At 41.9% G+C, this 27,146-nt stretch overlaps 1 protein-coding gene across 1 annotated transcript in view; it reads right to left on the minus strand.

Annotated features, from left to right (window-relative positions):
• Positions 1–7,547, minus strand: part of LOC140465106 (cystathionine gamma-lyase-like) — a 61,811-nt gene extending 54,264 nt beyond the window's left edge. The window contains exon 1 of the mRNA XM_072560973.1: positions 7,371–7,547. Within this exon, the coding sequence (XP_072417074.1) occupies positions 7,371–7,547 (177 nt within the window). The remainder of the gene's footprint in view (positions 1–7,370) is intronic.
• Positions 7,548–27,146: the final 19,599 nt, after the last annotated feature.

Here is a 27,146-nt window from a genome sequence, read left to right on the forward strand (position 1 = left end):
CCTATTTCCCCTACAAATGTCTCTGGTATTTCCTCTAACAAAGACATATCTTTGTATAACAATATCTATTCTAAAACAGGCATATTCTGGAATTCAGGTGCCTCTTCTAGAGCTTCTTGTCCCAGCATTTTGATTTTCCTGGGTATGCACTCATTCTCTTCTTGGGAAACTCTTTTGAAAATGACTGACCTTTTTACAAAAGTGACATATATGTGACATAGCTGGACATTGCTTTTGCTTGTAAGGCTTTTTTTTCATCCTGTAGCATTGTCACTGGCTATTTTTATCTGATATTTTGTCTACATTTTGTGTTGGCTCGGCATGTGTTTGTTTAGTGTGTTTGTACCTTATGAAGTTGATAGGCTATATTGTTTCTCCTTTCAGGATTTGTTTGTGATTCTTCCTAATGTCAGCTTCCAACACAATCTGAAATGCTTTTAACAATGCTGGATAATTTTTTGGACTGTCTAATAAAGACTGTCTCACAATTTCAACAATAATTCTGTTTCTTATGAACTTTGATTGTAAAGTTCTATATTCATAGGTTTCAACTCATCCGTGATTCGGCCCATTGAGCCTGCACCAACCCTCCAAATGGCAACTTACCCAGACATAGCCTCCTATCTTATCCTTGTAACCCCACATTTACAATGGCTAACTAATCTACACATCCCTGGACATGATGGGAAATTTAGCATGGTCAATCCACCTAAGCTGTACAGCTTTGGACTGTAGGAGGAAACCTGAGCACCCAGTGGAAACCTACGCAGATATAGGGAGAATGTGCAAATTCCACGCACACAATCATCCAAAGCTGGAACTTGAGTACCTGGTACTGTGAGGCAGCAGTGTTAACCACTGAGCCCACTGTGCCACCATTCTTGAAATTGTCTTGGATTCTTCAGTAAGTTGACTCCTGTATTAAATCTTGCCCATTCCAGAATTCTATTTCTTTTTAGGTTAATGTAATTGTCAAAAAGGATTACAAAAGTCACTAAAATTGTCTGAGTCTTCTTCTATTTCTGACCACTTTATACAATTATCACCAATACAACCTATAGAATATATTAGTGCATTAAAATGCTCTGCTTTTGATATGATATTTAACTTTGCAGCAATTTGTATTTTTTGTGTTTTAATAATTGTTTTCTCCACATGGTCCACTCTTGTGTTTTGTTAGAACCATTTCTAATCTTGAATCTGCTAGGAAAGATGTCTTTTTAATGAGCTAATTAAAATTGTGACTATGAGAGTATTTTATATCTGTTCTATTCAATATTGCTTTAAAGCTGATGTTTTGGAAACTTGCCTTCTTATATTTTGAAATATTGTTTTACTTTAGATTATTCTGAATCTTACTGGATCTTCACAGCTTTATGTTTATTTGGCAGTATTTAATAATGCTATATTACAGTTGAATTATACCAAATTATGTGAAAAAGCTTTAGAAGTTGTTCTGTAGTAATCTACTGCTTTGAAATTATAAATCTTTTCTCTTCTTATATCCAACATTGTTCATAGTTCTAAAATTCTGTACTGCAGCAATACTATCCTACAATGCTTGTAAAATATTTTAAACATTTCAGTATAATTCTCCTGGTCTTAGGAAACAAAATAGAGGATTCTTGCCTTTTGTTTGCAGGATATTTCCCTCCTTTTTGGAAAAAATAGAAGGTCCACATCCTTTTCTCCTTGGAATGATTTGTGCCTTATTTTCCTAAATAAGTGGCACATTTTCACTCTTTACACCATTGAAGTACATTTCAATTTTTAAATAAAATTTTCCTTGCTTTTGAAATGCTTTACTGTTCTAAATCTTCTTTGGTGGTAGACTTGGGATATTTAGTTTTGTTTCTAATATTTCCACCTTATATATTAAAATGATGGCCCCATTGAAACTTAGGTACTGACTTTTTTGGCACCTGTTTGTGACTAGCTTTAACTAGCAAGTGCTTATATTTAATTTATCAGCCTCCCAGCCTGTGATTTGAAGAGTTAAGTAGCCATTCTACCCTTTTCCCTTAAGGATTTAACTTGTTGCTGAAGTCCTCAATGTCCAGTTACTCTACGTTGCCAAACTCTGACTCAAATCTGCTCCTTTCTGCCAAAGTATAATTGTCTGTAGCACATACAGCCTTCTTTCGAATTTTATCCCAGGTCTGGCTTTGTTTTCTCCTCAGTGTATGGCTACTAAGCTGTTACCTCCACAGGCGTGAGCTGATTGACCACTGTTTAAATGATTCCAGAAATTGACTGACTGGCTGCTCCTCTGTTAAAGTAATAATTCACTTTTAGGCAGAATTACAGTTTAATTCTGGAATTCAAAGGTTTCTGGAATCTTTTCACTATTGGTGTTTATTTCAGGACTTTACATAACAGCACTGTTAGTATGTAATACTCTGTTGCTTGTGGTAAACTGTCTTCACTAATCCCCCTTCCTATAATAATTCAAAAGCTTGTTCAGCAGCTTATGGTGGAGGGTGGATCACAAGTAAGTCTTAGCAGGAGATGCTCCTGCCTTTCATAAAAATTGGATACATATACAGATTACATTGATTCTTTGGCATAATAACTATTAGTAACAAGATGTCAAGACATAAGACGTTGAGAGACTGTGTCCCACTATCACCAGCTCCAAACTGCAACTGCCTGAACTGCACCATGTTTCATCCAAAGGGTGTACTAGATATCAGACTGAATGGAGGTTCCATAGTTCATACATTACCTCTTTTCAGAACCATTAACCTACATGACATGCCATTGATGAAATGCAGGGCCCACGAATTATTCATGCCATAATAAATACTCAGACACCTTTCAAGTGACTAATAAAGCTATAATCAGAATAAAAAGGAAAGGTTAACTTTCATAGTCAAATAAAACCTTCTGCGTCCTAAAACTGCAAAGAGACAGAGTCGAATCATCTTAAAGACTTAACACTACAACTTAAAACCAACTTTGGAAGTGAAGCAGATTATTTCAAACATCTCTTTTGTTTTTCTTTTTCTCCTTTAAGATAAGCAAAATATTTCAAACAGTGCAAGGTGGATTTCTGCCAAAACAATTTTCAAGGTGGGAGCTTATCTCTCCAAAGACAAGCTGTTCCTTTTCCACAGATGCAGAAATACATTTAGTGAATAACACATTAATCAGCAACTTTAATTGAAATTATTTATTTTATTTTTGTCTAATTCGGCACTTCACAATTTTAAATTGAAGCAAACAGGCTCAATAACCACATTTATATGGTTCATACAACTTCAGAATCTTGTTTCCTGTAACAGGTTGGGAATTCAAAGTACAAAAATCTGTTACATTCACATTCCATAGCCCAAAGAGAACGCAACTTCTGCTAGTACACAACCGAACCATGACTAAAGCTCCCCACAGAAGTATACAGACATATAAACAAAACAAGTTATCACTGTTGCAATGGGTTCTTTAATATCTTTACTTTATTCCTAGCTATCCTCTCTTCTGCTCAATCTTAATAGCAAATAAAGTCATAGAGTCATAGAGATGTACAGCATGGAAACAGACCCTTCGGTCCAACTCGTCCATGTCTACCAGACATCCCAACCCAATCTAGTCCCACCTACCAGCACTTGACCCATATCCCTCCAAACCCTTCCTATTCAAATACCCATCCAGATGCCTTTTAAATGTTGCAATTGTACTAGCCTCCACCACATCCACTGGCAGCTCATTCCATAAATGTACCACCGTCTGAGTGAAAATGTTGCCCCATAGGTCTCTTCTAAATCTTTTCCCTCTCATCCTAAACCCAAGCCCTCTAGTTCTCCTAACCAATGTACTGTACAGCCGCAACATGACTTCCCAACTCCTGTACTCAATACCCTGACCAATAAAGGAAAGCATAGCAAATGCCTTCTTCACTATCCTATCTACCTGCGACTCCACTTTCAAGCAGCTCCTGCACTCCAAGGTTTCTTTGTTCAGCAACACTCCCTAGGACCTTACCATTAAGTGTATAAGTCCTGCTAAGATTTGCTTTCCCAAAATGCATCACCTCACATTTATCTGAATTAAACTCCATCTGCCACTTCTCAGCCCATTGGCCCATCTGATCAAGATCCTGTTGTAATCTGAGGTCACCTTCTTCACTGTCCACTACACCTCCAATTTTGGTGTCATCAGCAAACTTACTAACTGTACCTCTTATGCTCATATCCAAATCATTTCTATAAATGATGAGAAGTAGTGGTTCCAGCATCGATCTTTGTGGCACACCACTGGTCACAGGCCTCCAGTCTGAAAAACAACCCTCCACCACCATCCTCTGTCTTCCACCTTTGAGCCAGTTCTGTATCCAAATGGGTAGTTCTCCCTGTATTCCATGAGATCTAACCTTACTAACCAGTCTCCCATGGGGAACCTTGTCAAACACCTTACTGAAATCCATATAGACCACATCTACCATTCTGCCCTCATCAATCCTCTTTGTTACTTCTTCAAATAACTCAATCAAGTTCGTGAGACATGATTTCCCACGCATTAAGCCATGTTGACTATCCCTAATCAGTCCTTGCCTTTCCAAATACATGTACATCCTGTCCCTCAGGATCCCCTCCAACAACCTGCCCACCACCGACTTCAGGCTCACTGGCCTATAGTTCCCTGGCTTGTCCTTACCGTCTTTCTTAAATAGTGGCACCACATTAGCCAACCTCCAGTCTTCCAACACCTCTCCTATGACTATCGATGGTACAATTACCTCAACAAGAGGCCCAGCAATCACTTCCCTAGCTTCCCACAGAGTTCTAAGGTACACCTGATCAGGTCCTGGGGATTTATCCACTTTTATGTATTTCAAGACATCCAGCACTTCCTCCACTGAATATGGACATTGTTCAAGATGTCACCATTTATTTCCCTACATTCTATATCTTCCATATCCTTTTCCACAGAAAATACTGATGCAAAATACTTGTTTAGTATCTCCCCCATCTTCTGCGGCTCCACACAAAGGCAGCCTTGCTGAACTTTGAGGGGTCCTATTCTCTCCCTAGTTATCCTTTTGTCCTTAATATATTTGTAAAAACCCTTTGGATTCTCCTTAACTCTATTTGCCAAAGCTCTCTCATGTCCCCTTTTTGCCCTCCTGATTTCTCTCTTAAATCTACTCCTACTGCCTTCATACGCATCTAAGGATTCACTCGATCTATCCTATCTATACTTGACACGTGCTTTCTTCTTTTTCTTAACCAAAACCTCAACTTCTTGAGTCATCCAACATTCCCATGTTCAGCTTGAAGTCTGGAAGCCCAAGTCATGCTTCAATTCTGAAGTTTTTTCGATTTCTGAACTGTCCTGTCAATAATTTTGTACACTAACTTTCTGTTTTTTGAACATTCCTTCTGCCCCTGCTTTCGGGTCCACTCTGCTTCAATCACAGCTGCAGTAGCTTTCAGGTTGACACATTGCTGCAAAGGTAAAGCAACCATATGCTTTTTGTACAGTGTTGTGTTACCTCGCATGGCTAGTATATCAGTACGCTGTTAAGAGACATGCTCACAATATCATCACTTTTTCATAGCATGTGATCTGAGGGTACAAGGTTCTCAAACTCTATCTTACTCAGGATCACTTGGATCATGGCATGCTACAGGAAGTATGTATTCTGTTATAAACTGATATTTGCATACAACTTAGCTGTAATAAATATCAGTAGAGTTCTTCAATAACATGATATCCATGCCCAGATTCCCACATTACAAGGGATAATTTAAGCATTGCCTCATCAGGTAAAACACCCTCCTGGAGGCAAACTCATATTATACAGCTCTAAATTTTGATCCAGTTGGTTTGGTTGCTTGACTGCTTCGATTAATAAACTCATTGTCTTTCTGAACACAGCATGAGCATAGGTAAGACACGTAAGAAGGTCACTCACCCTTCCACATTTTGACTTTGACCTCATCCGATCTTGGATATACTCTAGTTTCTGTTTGAAGATCCATTTAACATGTTTAGGCAACATTAAACTTTGCTAAGTTCTGATGTGGTGGAGGGAGATCAGGGAGCGACTGCTATGGATGAAGGAATGGGTAAGCCCAGAGGTCACCCTGCTCGAAGCTTCATTAGACTCCTTCACACATTGAGTGCTTCACCCTCCCAATTCTCCCTCTCCTTCAATCTCTTCATCAGGACATCTTCTCCCAAACATGGCAGCTTCTCCTCCCAACCCCATTGATAGACCCTGGCACTTGCCTCCATTCTGCCTCTGGAACATAGAAACCAGGACCTCCTTGTAGTTCCAGAAACAGCCACCACTCCCAGTGGCACTGTAGTGACAACAGAACTTGCCAGCCAATCAGATTTGCCAGCAGCTCCCTGAAGTGGGAATTCCTTCGAAGTGAAGGGCAGAAGTCTTGGTCCAACAAAGAGTGCTGAAGAATGGATGTGGGGCAACTAATGTTTGTGGGTTGTACTCTTGGCTGAGTTTTAGGTGGTGTGGAAGAAACCCTGCAACCGGGAATCTTTGCTACTCTTTAAAATCCGCACAAGATGATCATAGAAGCGTAAAACTTATCAACACAAGGAGTCCTTACACTGATTAAAATGATCAACAATCAATCCGACTGTTACTTGCTCGCTTGCCCCTTCCCTTTGCAAACAGAACACAAACCTGAGAAACAGGGAAATGTCAGATCGTGACAACACGTGTTAATCTGTGCCTTTTGAGAATCAAAGCCAACTTCAGTCACTTCAAAGCTTATGAACTACCATACCAACACCAATTTCAGCAGCTGAAGGATAAAGCTACATCAGTTCCAGCAACTTATTTTGTCCCAGTTTTACATATGTTCCCATGATAAAATTTCACCTAATTTACAGAGCGAGAGACCAAAGTAGTGTGTGCTGAAAAGCAACCCATACCATATCCAAAGCAAGGTACAAAATATTAATTTGTGAGTACACATCCAGTTCCTTTTGCCAGTAAACCATCTTTAAAACAATACACACATTAAATTTCTGGCACAGTCATTTCTGCTATAATGTGCGTTTCTTCAGTGCAAATCAGCTATAACACGATTGAAGAACTTAGACTATTATTTGTAGAATGAGAACTTTCTGTACTTGTATTGGCTATAATGTGATTTCAGTCCCATTGGTTTAAAGGTTGCTGCTATTACTTGATTTTCTTATGACCTGGGATTGCACGAGAACGGAACCAATGTGTGATATCAGAATAAAATGTGGGATAATAATGTCCTCATTTTTTCCAATAGTGTTTAATTGTAATTTTAAAAAGCTAAAAATAAGTCTATACAAGGCTTTGTCTCTTCATACTTCATAGTCAAGATCAGTACTCAAAACTTAATGTTGTCTTGTATTTAAATACTTACTGCAAGTTGGCCTGAGGTGCTCTGTTTCAAACTGTCAGGCAGAGATATTGAAGGCACCGCTGCCATAGACTTCCACTGTTCAGGTTCTTGCCCCACATGAAGTGCCTGGGTAGAAAATTGTTCAAAATGTGCCTGAAATCCACTCAACAGCTCACTTTCCTCATACCCTGCAGACATTCTGTTTTGTTTTATTTCAGTACAATAACTCTAACTGAAAATAAGTGCACAACTAATGATTAGCAGCTCAAACTCAAAAGACAATGCACAGGACGTTGTCATTGATCAGCTAATCAGCAGAAGTTGGAGGTGTGGCTTCACTCTCCAAGGTATGCTGCACAGCCACTCCTTCGACCTCTATTCCACAGATATGCCTAGTCTACTCTTTCTCACCATGAACAAGAAGACACAGTCATCGATGCTAGTGAAATTCATTTCACAAAACATACATTTTTTAAAGGGGCATAAGCAGTGAACACCTAAACTGGGTAAAAGAAAGGAATCTTAAAGAATTAAATCATGAGCAGCTAGACTTGGAGTCATTTGACAAATGACACCGACATTTATTAAACCACTCCTCCATAGAAATGTTGCGTTTGATTGTAGATAATCTTTGTCTTTAGGAAGCAATTTCAAAGCAGTACCTTCTTCAAAGAATCTGGGCATGTGTGAACATAAAAACATATAAACAAGGAGTAGGAACAGGCTATTTGTTCCTCCTTAGTCAATTAATAAGATCACCACTGATCAGATTGTAATTTCAAATCCACAATCCCACCTAACCTTGGTAACCTTTTCACTACATTGCATAAACAAAGAAATATATCTAGTCTCTGTTTTAAAAATGTTCAAGGACTTTGCTTCCACCTGCTTTTGAGGCACTGTAGTCTATCAACAGGAGCTGTCTAATTCAACACAATCTGCAATCCCATGGTCTGGCATATCCCCAGCTCTACCATTTCCAGCAAATCAGCAGATCAACCTTTACTCAATGAAGAGTGAGGAAGGTCATGTCAGGAGCAGCACCAGGCAGATCTAAAAATGAAGGGTCAACTTGGTGAAGCAACAACACCAGACTACTTAACATGCCAAATACAATAAGCCGCAAGTGACAGACAGAATTAAGTAAATCCGCATCCAACGAAGCAGCAATGATGGTGGAGAATTAAACAACTCACTGGAGAACATTGCAAAAATATTCCCATCCTCAACAAAAAGGGGAGCCCAGAGCAAAAGATAAGGCTGAAGTATTTACAACAATTCTCAGCCAGAAGTGCCAATTGGATAATTCATCTCAGTCTCCTCCCCAGCATCACAGATACTAATTCAGTTCATGCACGTTATCAATACGTGCTGGAAGGATTTAATATTGAGAAAACATGGGCTGTAATAACATTTCAACAATAACACTGAAGGCATGTGCTCCAAAGCTTGATGCTCCCCCAGCCGAGCTCTTCCAGTACAGCTAACCACACTGCCAGCAACACTGCATGTGAAAACTTGCTCAGGTATCTCCTGTAAACAACAAGTAGGACAAATCCAACCCAGCCAATTACCATCCCACCACTCACAAAGAAGGATGTTTGTGGTTTCTGGAGGTCAGTCATCTCAGATCTTGGACATCTTTGCAAGAGTTCCTCAGGGTAATGTCCTTGGCCCAAAGCATCTGTAGCTGCTTCATCAATGACCGTCCCTCTGTCATAAGATTAGAAGGAGGGATATTTGCCGATAATTGAGCAATGCTCAGCACCACTCACAACTCTTCAGATACTAAAGCAGTCCATGTTCAAATTCAGCATGTCCTGGGCAATATCTTCATTTAGCCTGACAAGTGGCAAGTAACATTCGCACCACTCAAATGGTAGGTAATGACCATCTCCAACAACTGAGAATCTAACCATCGGCTCTTGAGATTCAGTGGTATCACTGTCACTGAATCCATCACTATCAACATTCTGGGGGCGATCATTGACCACAAATTGAACTGGACTTGCCATAAGAATTCCATGCTATGCATGCAGGTATACTGGAATACTCCTCACTGTCTGATTGAGTACGACTCCAACGATTCTCAAGAAGATTGACACTATCCAGGGCAAAGAAACCCACTTGATTGGAACCACAATCAGAAACATTCACTCCCTCCACCATTGTTGCATCTACAAGTTGCATCACATAAATGCACCAGTTTCTTAGACAGCAAATCCATGACCACTACCATCAAGAAGGACAAGGGAAGTGGACACATGAAACCACCACCATCTTCCAAGCTACTCACCATCCTGGCTTGGAAATACATCAATGTTCTTTCACTGTTAATGATCTGGAACTCCCTACCTAACAGTATAGTGACTTTGCCTACTGTAAATGAACCACTGCAGTTCAAGAATGCAGCCCACCACTACTTTCTCAAGGACAAGTAGAATTATAGACTCCCTACAGTGTGGAAGCAGGTCATTTGGCTCATCAAGTCCACACTGACCCTTTAAAGAGCACCATACCAAATTGCCTGCAACCCTGCATTTCCCATGGCTAATCCACATAACCTACACATCCCTGGGCACTGTGGACAATTTAGCATGGCCAATCCATCCAACCTACACATTTTTGGACTGTGGGAGAAAACTGGACCACATCGGAGGAAATCCACACAGACACAGGGAGAATGTGCAAACTCTACACAGTCATCCAAGGCTGGAACTGAACCCAGGTTCCCAGTATTGTGAGGCAACAGTGCTAACCATTGAGCCACCTTGCTACCCAAATACAGATTTGAAGTAAACATTAGCCTAGACAGTGATGCCTTTAACCCATGAAGGAATACAAAAATGCATGCAGCCCATGTAACAATTTCAGAGATTATAATCTTTGAGCTTCGATTCATAATTTGGCATCTACCTCCTCGTGGTGACTATGCAGGATGTTCTTCTTTGTTCTGCCTATGCTGTTGGTACCTGTGTGGATCACAATAGCTGGAACCTTCCCTCTCCTGCCTTGAGCATATGTTCCAAAACGTGACACTGGGCAGGCACACAGCCATCTGGGGGGACTCGAGCATTTTGCTTTTGATTGTCACTTATGACCACACTGACCCCTATTACCACTGCATTCCTTTCGCTCTCCCGATGTGAATGACTTCCTGTACCACGGTACCGTGGTCAGTTATTTTTTCCTGATCCCATCCAGACATAGTGAGAAAATGTCATCTATGTTAAACAATTGCAAAGGCCAAGGCTCCTGTACTCCTGTTGTCTGGGTCCACTTACCTGTCTTACTCATAGACACACTCTCCAGTCCCTGAACACTAACCAGATTAGATGACCCAATCCTATCAAAGGTGAATGCTTTTTGGGACAAAGAATCTACGTTAATCGTCTAAACTCTGAGTCAAATCTGTTTAAACTTCAAACACTAACTGTAGACATATTTTCCTTAACCCACAACTGGCGTCCAGGAGATCTCACATACTGCAGCTGTGACACATCATTCATCCAGCTATCCTTAATGTGTTAAATGAATTATTTTATTCAATTATATATTTACATATGTTTATATATACTTTATTAATCATATTACCAATTGTAACATGATGTTGAATCTTTGGAATTGAATAGACTTTAGACACTCACCAAATAATTAGCTCCTTCTCCTTATCACAGCAAGAATTAATTAGTAGAGGTATTCGAGTGTCTCTTTCCCTTCCTCCCCAAGTTCTTTAATCACACAGTTCCAGCAGTTAGTTATAAGCTGTGCTCAGGTATTATGTTGCACTCAATTACTTATTTTACTTGCTACTAATTTAAAGTCTTGTCTGGTCCACTTACAGAAAGAAAATCAATTAATTAAGCCTAACTGTACTTCCAATTGAGGCATTGTTATTTTATGCACAAGTATACAACAATATATATTTCGTTCACTCAACCATTCTATGCTCCATGTGCATTTGTTGGTTGAATTCATTCAAAGCCATTGTAATAGTTTAGTAAGCCTGACTAGAAAGGACACCATTTATTGTTGAACTTCAAAATAGAACCATTCAATAGCTAGTCCCATCTTAAGACAGACAGCTCTGAGAATCATCCCTGAGTCTGCTTTTAACTTTTGTTTCCATTTCCAGAAATGATCTTATGCACAACTGAATGGTTTTCCCACCACCACATCCCTATGACATTTTTTCCAACTATTAACCACCACCTGGGTCTGCTTTATAAAGATCTCAGGTGATGAGCTCCAGGTAGGCAGGCCTGTTACCAAGATAACTCATACTCAACAAGCTTCACAAGGAGAGTAATTCATGATTTTGCACTGGGCTTTGCAGGGATTATCACAGGCATATTGCACTATCATGTTTGGCAGTCAATGATGAATGGCACGAACAGAAGTGTGATATAAGACAGTTAATATCTGAAAGTGTGAACTAGTATTATAAGATGATTTCTGGCAGTTAGGATACAGGAAATATTTATTGGAAGAACTAAGCAGAGTTCCAAGAGTGTTCTAACTTTAGAGGTAAAAACAATGACTGCAGATGCTGGAAACCAGATTCTGGATTAGTGGTGCTGGAAGAGCACAGCAGTTCAGGCAGCATCCAAGTAGCTTCAAAATCGACATTTCGGGCAAAAGCCCTTCATCAGGAATAAAGGCAGTGAGCCTGAAGCGTGCAGAGATAAGCTAGAGGTGGGTGGGGGTGGGGAGAAAGTAGCATAGAGTACAATGGGTGAGTGGGGGAGGGGATGAAGGTGATAGGTCAAGGAGGAGAGGGTGGAGTGGATAGGTGGAAAAGGAGATGGGCAGGTAGGACAAGTCCGGGCAAGTCAAGGGGACAGTTACTGAGCTGGAAGTTTAGAACTCATTTCCCCTTCCCCCACCTCACCCTAGTTCTAAACTTCCAGCTCAGTAACTGTTCTAACTTTAGTCCAGTGCTAAGCTCTACATAGCAGAACAGTAATGTCAACTAACTCTTACGTCTATTCTGATGTCTCGCAAGAGACTATTGTGTAACTCATATATAATGTAACTAGCAGGGGTTGGTTTAGCTCAGTTGGCTGGGTGGTTGGTTTTTGAAGCAGTGTGATGCTAACCACATGGGTTCAATCTCCCCATTGACTAACTATGAAGGACTCTCCTTCATAACCTCTCCCCATGTCTGAGGTATGGTGGCCCTCAGGTTAAATCACCACTAGTTGTCTCTCTCTAAGGAAGACTGTGACCCTATGGTCTGGTGAAACTATGACAACTTGACTTGAATGTAAATAGCTACTATGTAATAAACCCATTCATCTATTCTGTTGAAGACAGATCATCTCTTCTGTCAAACACTTTACATGGACATCCTTTCACACTTGGTATCAGGAACATAGTCTAATTAATGGTGGCAGCAAAATGTACCATGAGGGGCATTCCATCTGCACCTACAACAATGTAGTTGTGTGTTAGAGGTCAGATTTTTATTGAAAGCTAATATAAGAGATGCCTTGTATTCTCAAGGCAAGGTACCATGGCTGTGCCTGTGGCATCTGCTGGCCTCCTTCTATATGTCTTGCCAAGCATTTGGCAGACATTGCTGACAAATATCAGAGGTGATATGTAATGCAATCATGGCGTAGTCAAAGTGGACATAGAGGTGGGTCATAATAGCCTTATTGATTTGAATGTCAGAGCAAAGCTGATGAGTGAATTGATCTATATCTTGCTTGGCAGCCAGCTTAGAGAAGAATATAGCTCTTGTGAACAGTTCCTCCAATGTTGGAACTCTGTGTGAGTATGCAGAAATGTGCATTAACTTTACCTGTAGTGTGCAAATGTGAGAGTGAGAGAGATGTGCATTAACTTTACCTTTGTGTGAATATGAGTTTGTGTGTGTGTGTGAGAGAGAGAGAGAGAGAGAGAGAGATTCATTGAATGGGTAATAGTATATTCATTTGGATTAATTTAGGGAATACATCATCTTTTTTAGCTTTCACCTCATCAAGGTTTGCTACTAAATTATTTAATCAGTTTAAGGAAAGATACATTTCTTTCATATCAGTCATGAGCAATAAGAGAGAACATAAATTCTGTCTGTGACAAGCAGTTGTTGGCTAGATTGGTTTTGTCCTTTTTTTTCCTGGATAGGTCATAGCTGTTCAATTTTCCATTCTCTTCAGGAATTATTATTCAATTAATAATTGTTCAAATATGACTTTATTATTAGAAGCTAATACATGGTTTACTAGATACTCTTTTGCAGAATAGTACACTGAGTAAACTTAGAAATAGGGTACAGTACTGAAAAGATGACAAGGTACTGAAACCATAGGAAAATTATGTCTTTCCAGTTCAAAAAAGGAACAACTTACTCACAGCAAAAAGCTGGGGCCTTGAAACACTAGGTACTGATTGTGCACTTAAGCGGAGGATAACAATATCTCACCCCCGCTAGGAGATAATGCTATGACAATTCAAATAAGAGGTAGGCAAGCAAAGATGCTGGTTTGATGTGAGATACCTAGCTATTTACAAAAGGCCCTCAAACTCAGCACTGAAAGTGAGGGAGGGTCAAATTCTACAAAGCAATGATAAAAGAAAGGCTTACATTTGTGATAGTGAGGTGCTCCACAGGAGACCAAGATAGATCATGCATTTGGGACTTCTGGCTGAAGATGATTGCAACTATTTCAGCTTCATCTTTTACAGTCATTTGTAAAAGTGTCTGTCACTCTCATCTCCCCTCTGGAATTCAGCTCTTTTGTCCATGTTTGAACCAAGGCTGTAATGGTTCAGGAGCTGAGTGGCCTTGGCAGAACTCAAACTGGGTGTCAAGTGAGCTGGTTATCACTGAACAGATGCTGCTTGACAGCACTGTTGATGACATGTTCCATCACTTTACTGATGCTCGAGAGTAGATTGATGAGGTGGTCATTGGTTGGGCTGGATTTGTCCTTCTTTTTGTGTACAGGATATACTTTAGCAATTTTCCATATGGTAACATTAAATTCTTCAATAAAGCTTTACATTCTATTGAATTATTTCTGTCATAATTTATTACTTCCAACTTTAAAATTCTTTTCTTTGTAATACTGTTTCTCTGTATTGCTTACTGGGTATTCCCAACCTGTTCTGGACTTTTTTTTTGTCTTTTGCAGCTCATTGCAACCCAGAGTTGTTCACTATCATCACCGTAAGGACTGGGAGCTATACTCTCAGATACAGATAGGTGGAAAGCAAAGAAGAGTTTACCATGCATTATGTTCACTAACAGACTGAACAGAGATATGTAGTGATAGAAAAGAACATTTGCTGCTACATGAAAACTTTGCAGATTATTTTCTTTGTCTTCAAGATCCAGACAGGAAATTCTTAATGACTTTCTCAATTTTTATGGAGTTAGCAAAGTGCCTTCATGATTGCAATGATTCAGAAGAAAGCTGATAATATGAGATGCAAAGATAGACTGTTAAGAGAAAATGGCAAAGAATAGTAGATACTATGCCCGTGTGACCTGATCAAGGAGATATTATTTTTGTTGAAGCCTTAACATTGATAACAGGTGCAATTGTACCAAAAACCACTCAGTGACTGAATTGAATCAAAGATGCAGAGACTTTAGGCAAAGGATATGCTCAGGTCAGAGAGGACTATGTCAAAGATTGGCCAGCATATATGTCACATGAACACAGAGTGCACCTCAGTATAGTGAAAGATGATTTACTCATTCATGACAATTGTACTGCAATGACTGCAAGAAGGACTCTCATATATTACAATATGTTTAACCAGAGCAAGATATACTGTTTGGTGGCTAGATCTCTCAAAATCATTAGAAGGGATGATGTTAAGCTGCATTAATTGTACTGTTCATCAACAAGGGACAGTATGTTAATGTCTTTGTTCTTTCTACTATGACCATGCAAATGTTCTTCATTGGAATGGACTACTATGAAGATAAATAGAAATCAAGCCACAGAAGGATCTCATATTTGCAAGAGCAATTATATCTCCGATGTTTGCAAGTCATGAAATCCCAGACTTTGTAACATTAGGCAATGGACAACTATTTACTAATGAATACTTCAAAGAGCTCACAACTTATGGATTTTTCATACTACCAGCTATCAAGATACCCTCAGGCTAATGATGAAATTGAAAGCGGGGTGCATATAGTGGAAACATTGCTGAGAAAGAATGAAGACATTCACATTGTATTTCTGAGCTAACGATCAATCCCACTCCAACAGGGCTTTGTTTCATGTGAGGGGTTAAATCTGACTGTGATAGCTTAATAAGTCATAGTATACATCATCCACAGGAAGTGATGCCATATCACATGATTTTGCTGTCTTGTAGATTCATGGCTAGATGCATCAACAATAAAATGTTTCTTTCATGAAGGTAATGTTTTTTCTTACCTCAGCAGACTTTGTAAATATTCTTTAGTAGTACAAAGAGACAAGATTATAAAGTATACCATTGCAATCTATATTAATGATCTGGATGAAGGCACTGTATGTATGATAACTAATTTCGCAGAAAGACAACTAGGAAAGTACATTTTTAAGATGACGTAAAAAGTCTACAAAGAGATAGAAATAAGAGAAAGGGCAGAAAAATTGGCAGCTGCACAATCTGGGAAAATGTAACCTTTTTCACTTTGGTAGGAAAAATAGAAAAGGAGAGGTTTCACAGAATTTAGTGGGAGGGAGGAATTTGGGTGTCCTGGGACATGAATCACAAGTTGGGATGCTGGTGCAGCAAGCCATGAAGAAGGCAAATGGATTGTTGGCATTTGTTAAAAGGGGAATTGAATACAAAAGCAGAAAAATGTTGGTGCGACTGTACAGAGCTTTATTTAGGCCATATCTGGAGTCTTGTGTGTGGTTTCCCCTTCTCTACAAAATCATAAAGAGTACAGACAGGGTAGAGAGAGATAAGCTTTTTCCCAGGGTGAGGGATTCAATAACAAGAGGTCACGCTTTCAAGGTGAGAGGTGAAAAGTTTAAGAGGGATATACACGGCAAGTACGTTACACAGAGGGTGTTAGGTGCTTGGAACATGTTGCCAGCAGAGGTAGTAGAGGCAGGTACAGTAGATTCATTTAAGGTGCGTCTGGACAGATGCATGAGTAAGTGGGGAGCAGAGGGATACAGATGCTTAGGAATTGGGCAATAGGTTTAGGCAGTGGATTTGGATCGACTCAGGCTTGGAGAGCTGAAGGGCCTGTTCCTGGGCTGTAAACTTTCTTTGTCTTTGTTCTCAATAAAGGATATGTTTGCATTTGGAGCAATTCCTGGGATGATGAGGTTAACTGGTTCAGAAAGTGCACCTCACATTCATTGGCTTTAATTTAGGGCTGCACTTCAGCAGAAAAGGGAGATGGCCAAATCATTGCCACTAACACTCTTGTCAATCTCTAGTACTGAAGCAGAGAAGGCATTTTTGTGATCTTAATGAGGAGGCCTCTTCAATGGTCACAGCTCCAGCACAGTTTATAGTCAGTTTGCAAACCTTAGTAATTCTGCACCTTGAGCAAATATCCCATCTTGCATTCAATGTTGCCAGACCCACAATGCAGTTCTTCAGTCAAGATAAATTTCTCCTTTGATGTTCCAGTCCACCATCATGAGACAATGCCGGCACAAGGAAGCTACCGCATTCCTTCATATCCAAAGTGATTAGTGCAGTTTGAAAGTTTGAAAGCTTGCATGTGTCAATATTGACAGGACTGAACACCACACAATCGTTATGGAGGTAAAGTGTCATCTTCACACTGAGTGTACCTACTGACATGTTGTGTGGTAATACCATCAGACTAAATTCTGAACCGATCCAGCAGCTGAAAACTTGACATCCATGATAATTGTGGGCCATCTGCAATGACAGAATTGCATGCTGAAACAAACTTTATGATTTGCCATATCTCTCACTACCATTACAGGGCAACTGCCGTATCCACACAATCTTTTTCTGTGGTTTTAGTTATCTGCGGTTTACTGCAGCCCAAATATATTACAGGGAACGTTCCAGAACCAGGCACCAGGGGGTTGCCAGGAAGGTAAATTTCCCATTGAAATGAATGGGTTTATTCCTATTTGCAGTTTTAGACTTCTGCGGAAGGTCTTGGAACATATCTCCCGTGAGTATGGGGAGACTACTGTACTCTTAAACTAGTGGCCAACCCCAGATCACTTAGGTGTGTGAGACAGCATACTATTGGCAGCATCAGACATCCATAAAAATGAGATGTTATCCTAGATAAGTTACAGCTCAGATCTACATGCACATTAGCAAGTGTGAGCAAAACACTACAACAAAGCTATGATCAACAAACCAGCTCTAAGCTCTTCAGTCCAACTATACCTATTTGTGAAAAATGATGAAAAATTAAACAATTAACAGGAGAATGTGGTTCCATGAACATTTTCATCCTTAATGATGCAAAAAGGTTAATGATATGTAGGTAAGGTGGGTTAACCATGGAAAATGCAAGGTTACATGGGTAGGGTAGGGAGAAGGGTCTAGGTGGGATGCGCTTTAGAGGGTTAGTATGCATTTGTTGGAAGAAATGGCCTGTTTCCATACTGTAGGCAGTGCCAGCAAGTTTGGCCAACACAGCTAGGGTGGGGCTGGCGAAGTGGGGGTGGTACTGGTGGTTCAATTGCATAGAAAAATAATGGTGGCGTCAAAGTGGGAGAGGGTTCAGCAAAATTTATTGAAGTTTCCAGAACAAGTAATAGGACACAGAGTATGGAAAGGGTCAGGAATCTAACTTCAGGCACAGCAGATAAGGGAACAACAATGAGAAGTGGGGCCGTCAATGCAGGACTGAGGGTGTTGTCCTTAAATGTACATATATACAAAAGCAGGTAAATGAGCTTGTAATGCAGATTGAAATTGACAAGTACAAAGTACAGAGACATGGTTGCAAGAAGATCAGGGCTGGGAACAAAATATCCTCTGATACACAACCTATAGAAAGATAGATGGTTAGAGCGAGTGGGGTTGCCTTGTTAGCGAGAAATGAGAATAAATCAATAGCAAGAAGTGATACTTCAGTGGTCGGTGGTTAGCACTGCTACCTCACAGTGCAAGGGATCTAGGTTCAATTCCAGCCTTGGCAGACTGTCTGTGCAGAGTGTGCACATTCCACTTCCCCCGTGTCTGTGTGGATTTCCTCTGGGTGCTCCGGTTTCCTCTTACAATTCAATGATGTGCAGGCTAGGTGAATTGGCCATGCTAAGTTGCCCATAGTGTTCAGGGATGTGTAGGGTAGGTGCATTAGAAAGGGGTAAATCTAGAGCAATTGGATAGAAGAATAAGTCTGGGTAGGTTACTCTTCGGAGAGTCAGTGTAGACTTGTTGGGTCAAATGGCCTGTTTCAACACTATAGGGTTTCAATGATTTCTATGATATTGAGTCAGAAGGGTGTAGAATCTGTATGGGTAGAGTTGATGAATTGCAAAGAAATAAACAACCCTGATGGGAATTATTTACAGGCTTCCAGCAGTAATCAGGGTGTGTGGAAGAAAATAAATTAGGAGATAGAATGGAGTGTGAGAAAGGCAGTATTACAACAATCATGGGGGGCTTCAATATGCAGGTGGATGGGGAAAATCAGATTGATAGCAGATCCCAAGAAAAGGAATTCGATGTCTACATCTGTGGAATGTCAATGAGATGGGTGTTTTGGATCAACTTGTGGTATACCACACTCGGGAACAGGCAATGGCAGATTTGGTGATGTGTCATGAGGCAGAGGAGAAAGTGAGCACTGCAGATGCTGGAGAAATCAGAGTCAAAAAGTGTGGCACTGGAAAACCACAGCAGGTCAGGCAGCATCCGAGGAGCAGGAGAGTCAACGTTTTGGGCATAAGCCCTTCATCAGGAATGGTCATGAGACAGACTTAATTAGGGAGCTAAAAGTAAAGAACCTCAAGAGAGAAGTGATCATAATAAGATACAATTCACCCGACAGTTTGAGTGGGAGAACCTAGAATGGGATATAATCCCAAAATCCACAGTGTGGAAGCAGGCCATTCAGCCAATCGAGTCCACGCCAAATCTCTGACGAGCACCCTATCCAGACCCAACCCCCACCCTATCCTTTCCATGAATAATCCACCTAGCCTGCATACAATGGGCAATTTAACATAGTCAATCCAGCTGACCTATACTTCTTTGGACTGGGGAGGAAACCCACACAAACACACGGAGAATATTCAAATTTCACACAGACAGTCTGCCAAGGCTGGATTTGAACCTAGGTCCCTAACACTGTGAGGTAGCAGTGCTAACCACTGACCACCATACCACATAGTGGCATTACAATTGCGTAAAGGTAACTACAAAGACATAAGCGAGTAGCTGGCCAGAGTTAATTCCAAGGGGGACCTAGCAGGGAACATGGTGGAACAGCAATGGCAGGGATTTCAGGGGTAACTTAAAAGACACAGCAGAAATTCAGCCCAAGGAGGAAGGAAAATACTAAGGAAAGGGAGAGGCAGCCATGGGTGACAAGGGAAGTCAGTGACAGCATAAAAGCAGAAGAGAAAGCACTTAATGTGGTTAAAATTAGTGGGAAGCCAGAGGATTGGGAAGCCTTTAAAAATCAGCACAGAATAACTAAAAAAGCAATGGGGGGGAGGAGAAGTCAAAAATGAGAGTAATCTAGCTAATAATATACAAGAAGATTGCGAGAGTTTTTTTTAGATATCTACAAAGTAAGAGAGAGACAAATGTGGACTTTGGACCAGTGGGAAATGACGCTGGAGAAGGTGTAATAGGGAACAAAGAACGTAGAACATAGAAAAATACAGCACAGTACAGGCCCTTTGGCCCTCGATGTTGCGCCGATCCAAGCCCACCTAACCTACACTAGCCCACTATCCTCCATATGCCTATCCAATGCCCGTTTAAATGCCCATAAAGAGGGAGAGTCCACCACTGCTACTGGCAGGGCATTCCATGAACTCACGACTTGCTGAGTAAAGAATCTACCCCTAACATCTGTCCTATACCTACCACCCCTTTAATTTAACGCTATGCCCCCTTGTAATAGCTGACTCCATACGTGGAAAAAGGTTCTCATGGTCAACCTTATCTAAACCCCTAATCATCTTGTACACCTCTATCAAGTCCCCCCAAACCTTCTTTTCTCCGAGGGCAGCATGGTGGCACAGTGGTTAGCACTGCTGCTTCACAGTGCCAGAGACCCGGGTTCAATTCCCGCCTCAGGCAACTGACTGTGTGGAGATTGCACGTTCTCCCCATGTCTGCGTGGGTTTCCTCTGGGTGCTCCTGTTTCCTCCCACAGTCCAGAGATGTGCAGGTCAGGTGGATTGGCCATGCTAAATTGCCCGTAGTGTTAGGCAAGGGGTAATTGTAGGGGTATGGGTGGGTTGCGCTTCGGCGGGTCAGTGTGGACTTGTTGGGCCGAAGGGCCTGTTTCCACACTGTAATGTAATCTAATCTAAAAAAAAAGAACAGCCCCAAGTGCCTCAGCCTTTCCTCATACGATCTTCCTACCATACCAGGCAACATCCTGGTAAACCTCTTCTGCACCCGTTCCAGTGCGTCCACATCCTTCCTATAGTATGGCGACCAAAACTGCACACAATACTCCAGATGCGGCCGCACCAGAGTCTTATACAACTGCAACATGACCTCAGGACTCCGGAACTCAATTTCTCTACCAATAAAAGCCAGTACGTCATATGCCTTCTTCACCGCACTATTTACCTGGGTGGCAACTTTCAGAGATCTGTGTACATGGACACTAAAATCCCTCTGCTCATCCACACTACCAAGTATCCGACCATTAGCCCAGTACCCCATCTTTTTGTTACTCATACCAAAGTGAATCACCTTACACTTACCCACATTGAACTCCATATGCCACCTTTCTGCACAGCTCTGCAGCTTATCTATATCCCGCTGTAACCTGACACATCCTTCCTCACTGTCAACAACTCCACCGACTTTCGTATCATCCACAAACTTGCTCACCCAACCTTCTAGTCCCTCCTCCAGGTCATTTATAAAAATGACAAACAGCAATGGTCCCAAAACAGATCCTTGCAGAACACCGCTAGTAACTGCACTCCAAGATGAACCTTTACCATCAACTACTACCCCCTGTCTTCTTCCAGCCAGCCAATTCCTAATCCAAACCTCCAACTCACCCTCAGTGCCACACCTCTGTATTTTTTGCAGTAGCCTGCCATGGGGAACCTTATCAAACACCTTACTAAAATCCATATACACCACATCTACTGCTTTATCCTTGTCCATCTCCTTCGTCACCTTCTCAAAGAATTCAATAAGGCTTGTGAGGCACGATCTGCCCTTCACAAAACCATGCTGACTATCCTTGATCACATTATTCTTATCCAGATGTTCATAAATCCTATCCCTTACAATTCTCTCTAAGACTTTGCCCACAACAGAAGTGAGGCTCACCGGCCTATAGTTACGAGGGTTATCCCTACTCCTCTTCTTGAACAAGGGAACCACATTTGCTATCCTCCAGTCTTCTGGCACTATTCCTGTAGACAACGAGGACATAAAAATCAAGGCCAATGGCTCTGCAATCTCCTCCCTTGCTTCCCAGAGAATCCTAGGATAAATGCCATCAGGCCCAGGGGACTTATCTATTTTCACCCTTTCCAGAATTTCCAACACCTCTTCCCTACATACCTCAAAGCCGTCCGTTCTAATTAATTGTGACTCAGTATTCATATCGGCAACAACGTCCTGTTCCTGAGTGAATACTGACGAAAAGTATTCATTCAGTGTCTCCACAATCTCTTCAGCCTCCACACGCAACCTCCCACTACTATCCTTGACTGGACCCATTCCTACCCGAGTCATTCTTTTATTCCTGAACTGGACCTATGATTAGATTAGATTACTTACAGTGTGGAAACAGGCCCTTCGGCCCAACAAGTCCACACCGACCCGCCGAAGCGCAACCCACCCATACCCACTCCCCTACATTTACCCCTTCACCTAACATTACGGGCAATTTAGCATGGCCAATTCACCTAACCTGCACATCTTTGGACTGTGGGAGGAAACCGGAGTACCAGGAGGAAACCCACGCAGACACGGGGAGAATGTGCAAACCCCACACAGTCAGTTGCCTGAGGCCGGAATTGAACCCAGGTCTCTGTCGCTGTGAGGCAGCAGTGCTAACCACTGTGCCACCGTGTTGCCCGTGCTGCTCCCCCACACACTATGGTAGTGTGGCTAAAGGACTAGCCACACTACCATACATCAAGAGCATTTCTGAACTGACAGCCAGACTACTGCGACCACTAGGACTCATAACAGCACACAAACCAACAGCCACTCTCAGACAACAACTCACCAGAACGAAGGACCCAATACCCAGCATGAGCAAAACCAACGTAGTGTACAAAATCCCATGCAAGGACTGCACAAAACACTACATAGGACAAACAGGAAGACAGCTAACAATCCGCATCCATGAACACCAACTAGCCACGAAACAACACAACTAGCTATCCTTAGTAGCCACACACGCAGATGACAAGCAACATGAATTCGACTGGCACAACACTACTATTATAGGAGAAGCCAAACAGAGAACAGCCAGGGAATTCCTAGAGGCATGGCACTCATCCACAGATTCAATCAATAAGCACATCGACCTGGACCCAATATACCGACCACTGCAACGGACAGCTGGAACTGACAACCGGAAGTGGCAGATTCAAGCCACTATAAATGCCGGAGGAAACATCACAGAAGCGCTTCACAGGAGGCTCCCAAGCACTGAGGATGTCACCTGGACAGGGGACGAAACGTCTGCAACACAAATTCCCAGCTCGGCGAACAGAACCACAACCACGAGCACCCGAGCTACAAAACTTCTCACAAACTTTGAAATGGCATAGAAACAGAACAAGTATTTTCCATCAGCTTTCACAGTGGAAGACACCAGCCACTACCAGAACTTCACGTGAGTCAGAGGACAGAAGTGAGTATAGTGGCCATCACTGCAGAGAAGGTGCTGGGGAAGCTGAAAGGTGAATAAATCAGCCAGCCCAGAATTCTGAAGGAAATAGCTGAGGAGATCATAAAGGCATTGATGGTGATACTTCGGGAATCAGTGGATTCAGGAAGGGTCCCAGAGAACTGGAATATGGCAAATGTAACCTCCCTGTTTAAGAAGGGAGGGAGGCAGAAGACAGGAAATTGTAGGCTGCATTGATAAGAATTTGAGTCAATTTTAAGGATAAGATTGCTGGATATTTGGAAGTGTCTGTTAAAATAGGGCTAAGTCAGCATAGCTTTGTCAAGGGAAGTTCACACCCAACAAATCTGTTAGAATTCTTTGAAGAGGTAATGGGCAAGTTAGATAAAAGAAAGCCAGTTGATGAGATTTATATGGATTTTCAAAAGGCATACCTTTGACAAGGGTCTAGATTAGAGTGCTGCTGGAAAAGCACAGCATGTTAGGCAGCATCTGAGGAGTAGGAAAATCGATGTTTCAGGCAAAAGCCCTTCATCAGGAATGGCCTTCACACCTGCCTGACCTGCTGTGCCTTTCCAGCACCACTCTAATCTAGACTCTGATCTCCAGCATCTGCAGTCCTCACTTTTGCCTATACCTTTGACAAGATACCATACAAGAGGCCGTTAAATAAGATAAGAGCCCATGGTGTTAGGGGCAAGGTATGGGTATGGATAATGGAATAGCTAATTGGTAGAAGGCAAAGAGTGGGGATAAAGGGTGACTAATGGAGTACCACAAAAGTCTGTATTGTAACCACAACTGTTCACATTATACATTGATAATCTGAATGAAGGAACTGAGGGCATGTGCTAAGCTTGCAGGTATCACAAAGATAGACAGAAGAACAGGTAGGATAGAGGAGCAGGGAGGTGATGGTCTAATGAGATTATTGGTCAACTATTAATCCAAAAACTCACCTAATACACTACAGACACAGGTTCTAATCCCTTCAAAGGAGGTGGTGGAAGTTGAGTTCAATTTTAAAAGAAGTCTAGAATTAAGAATCTACTGATGATCATAAAACCAATGTCAATTGTTGGAAAAACCTATCTGGCTCACTGGTGTCCTTCAGGGAAGGAAATCTGCCATGCTTATCTGGTCTGGCCTACATATGAATCCAGACTCACAACAAGGCAATTGACTCTCAGCTGCCCTCTGAACTGGTCTAGCAAGCCATTCAGTTGAAGGGTAGCTAGGGTCAGACAATACAGGCTGGCTAGATAACGAATGAATAAAAATAATTTGCAGAAGGTGTTTGACAGGCCATGAGAGCCAGCAAAGAAGTGGCAAATGGAAAATAAGGTGGGAAAATATGAGTTTATGCATTTGGATAGAAGGAATAGAGGCATTGACTATTTTCTAAATTGCAAAAGACTTTGAAAATCTGAAGCACAAAGGAACTTGGGAGTTCTAATTCAGAATTCTCATAAGGTTAACGTACAGGTTCGGTTGGCAGTTAGGAAAGGTAAATGCAATGCTAACATTCATTTCAAGTCGGCTACAGCGGAGGTGTATTGCTGAGGCTGTGAGTAGTTTTGGGCCCCATATCAAAGGAAGGATGTGCTGACATTGGAGGGGCTACAGACAAGGTTTACAAGAATGATCCTGGGGATGAAAGGCTTGTCATTTAAGGAGCGATTGATATCTTTGGGTTTGTATTCGATGGAGTTTAGAAGGATGGGGGTGGGGGATCTCATTGAAACTTATAGAATACGGAGAGGCCTGGATAGAATGGACATGGAGAAGATGCTTCCAATAGTTGGACAGACTAGGACCAAAGCCCACAGCCTCAGAGTGACGACCTTTTAGAACTGAGATGAGGAGGAATTTCTTCAGCCAGAGAGCGATTAATCTGTGGAATTCATTTTGCAGAAAGCTGTGAAGGCTAAGTCATTGAGTGCATTTAAGAAGGAGATAGATAAGTTCTTGATTAGTAAGAGGAACAAGGATTGCAGGCAGAATGCAGGAGAATGGAGTTGAGATCAGCCATGATTGAATGGTGGAACAGACTCAACAGGCTAAATGGCTGAATCTTGCTCCTGTAACTTATGGTCTTAGGCTTCATAGGCACACAATGGAATGCTACATGAGTAAAACTGTAGGTCACTTCCAGAAGATGTGCAGAAGTACATGTTTCAGAACAGTGGAAATACTCTGGTCACATGTGAAGAGTTCAACACAGTGGAGCACTCACACCACTTGAAGAGATATCACTTTAGATGAGTTACGTCCAGTGCAGAAAGTATCTGAGGCATTCCAAGGGTAACTCGCTAATCCAGACAAAACAGAAGACATAGAAGTTGTCTATGTCAATGGACATCCTGTTACTTTTAAGCTTGATACAAGTGCATGAACTACTGTCCTATCAACCAGCTACCAAGGTTAAAGAAGCAGTGCTTGCAGCTTCCTGATCTGAGATTATGTGGTTCAGGGGATTAACTGCCAAGAACTAAAGACTGCTACAAATTACACTGGAAGAGAACACACATAAATTGAATTTTTGTATACTGTTCACAATCAAAACTCTTCACTGCAGGCACACTCAACCTCAATATCATCAGAACAGTTTGGGAAGATTGATTATGTCCCGGACAGTAGCCAATCCAGAAACAAACTACTGTCTAAACATTGTCCCAGGAACAAAGCGATGTTGACAAACTGATTGAGTGGAAACTGGTAGAAGATTCTGGTCTGAAGGCTGCCTGCTTTCTCCTTGATAAAAAGCCTACACAATGTCCATCCACCACGCCACTTCACCTGACTAAACATGTTGTCAATTTGAACAATTTCTCTTTAACTAATTTCATTTTTCCAAATCAAAGGGGTGGGCATGCGTACCTATATGAGGTAAAAACAATGACTGCAGATGCTGAAAACCAAATACTGGATTCGTGGTGCTGGAAGAGCACAGCAGTTCAGGCAGCATCCAACGAGCAGCGAAATCGACGTTTCGGGCAAAAGCCCTTCATCAGGAATAAAGGCAGTGAGCCTGAAGCATAGAGAGATAAGCTAGAGGAGGGTGGGGGTGGGGAGAAAGTAGCATAGAGTACAATGGGTGAGTGGGGGAGGAGGTGAAGGTGATAGGTCAAGGAGGAGAGGGTGGAGTGGATAGGTGGAAAAGAAGATAGGCAGGTCGGACAAGTCAAGGAGACAGTAACTGAGCTGGAAGTTTGAAACTAGGATGAGGTGGGGGAAGGGGAAATGAAGAAGCTGTTGAAGTCCACATTGATGCCCTGGGGTTGAAGTGTTCCGAGGCGGAAGATGAGGCGTTCTTCCTCCAGGCGTCTGGTGGTGAGGGAGCGGCGGTGAAGGAGGCCCACGACCTCCATGTCCTCGGCAGAGTGGGAGGGGGAGTTGAAATGTTGGGCCACGGGGCGGTTTGGTTGATTGGTGCGGGTGTCTCGGAGATGTTCCCTAAAGCGCTCTGCTAGGAGGCGCCCAGTCTCCCCAATGTAGAGGAGACCACATCGGGAGCAACGGATACAATAAATGATATTGGTGGATGTGCAGGTGAAACTTTGATGGATGTGGAAGGCTCCTTTAGGGCCTTGGATAGAGGTGAGGGAGGAGGTGTTGGCACAGGTTTTACAGTTCCTGCGGTGGCAGGGGAAAGTGCCAGAATGGGAGGCTGGGTCGTAGGGGGGTGTGGACCTGACCAGGTAGTCACGGAGGGAACGGTCTTTGCGGAAGGCGGAAAGAGGTGGGGAGGGAAATATATCCCTGGTGGTGGGGTCTTTTTGGAGGTGGCGGAAATGTCGGTGGAT

The sequence above is a fragment of the Chiloscyllium punctatum genome, chromosome 41 (genome assembly GCF_047496795.1).
Source record: "Chiloscyllium punctatum isolate Juve2018m chromosome 41, sChiPun1.3, whole genome shotgun sequence".
Lineage (NCBI taxonomy): Eukaryota > Metazoa > Chordata > Chondrichthyes > Orectolobiformes > Hemiscylliidae > Chiloscyllium > Chiloscyllium punctatum.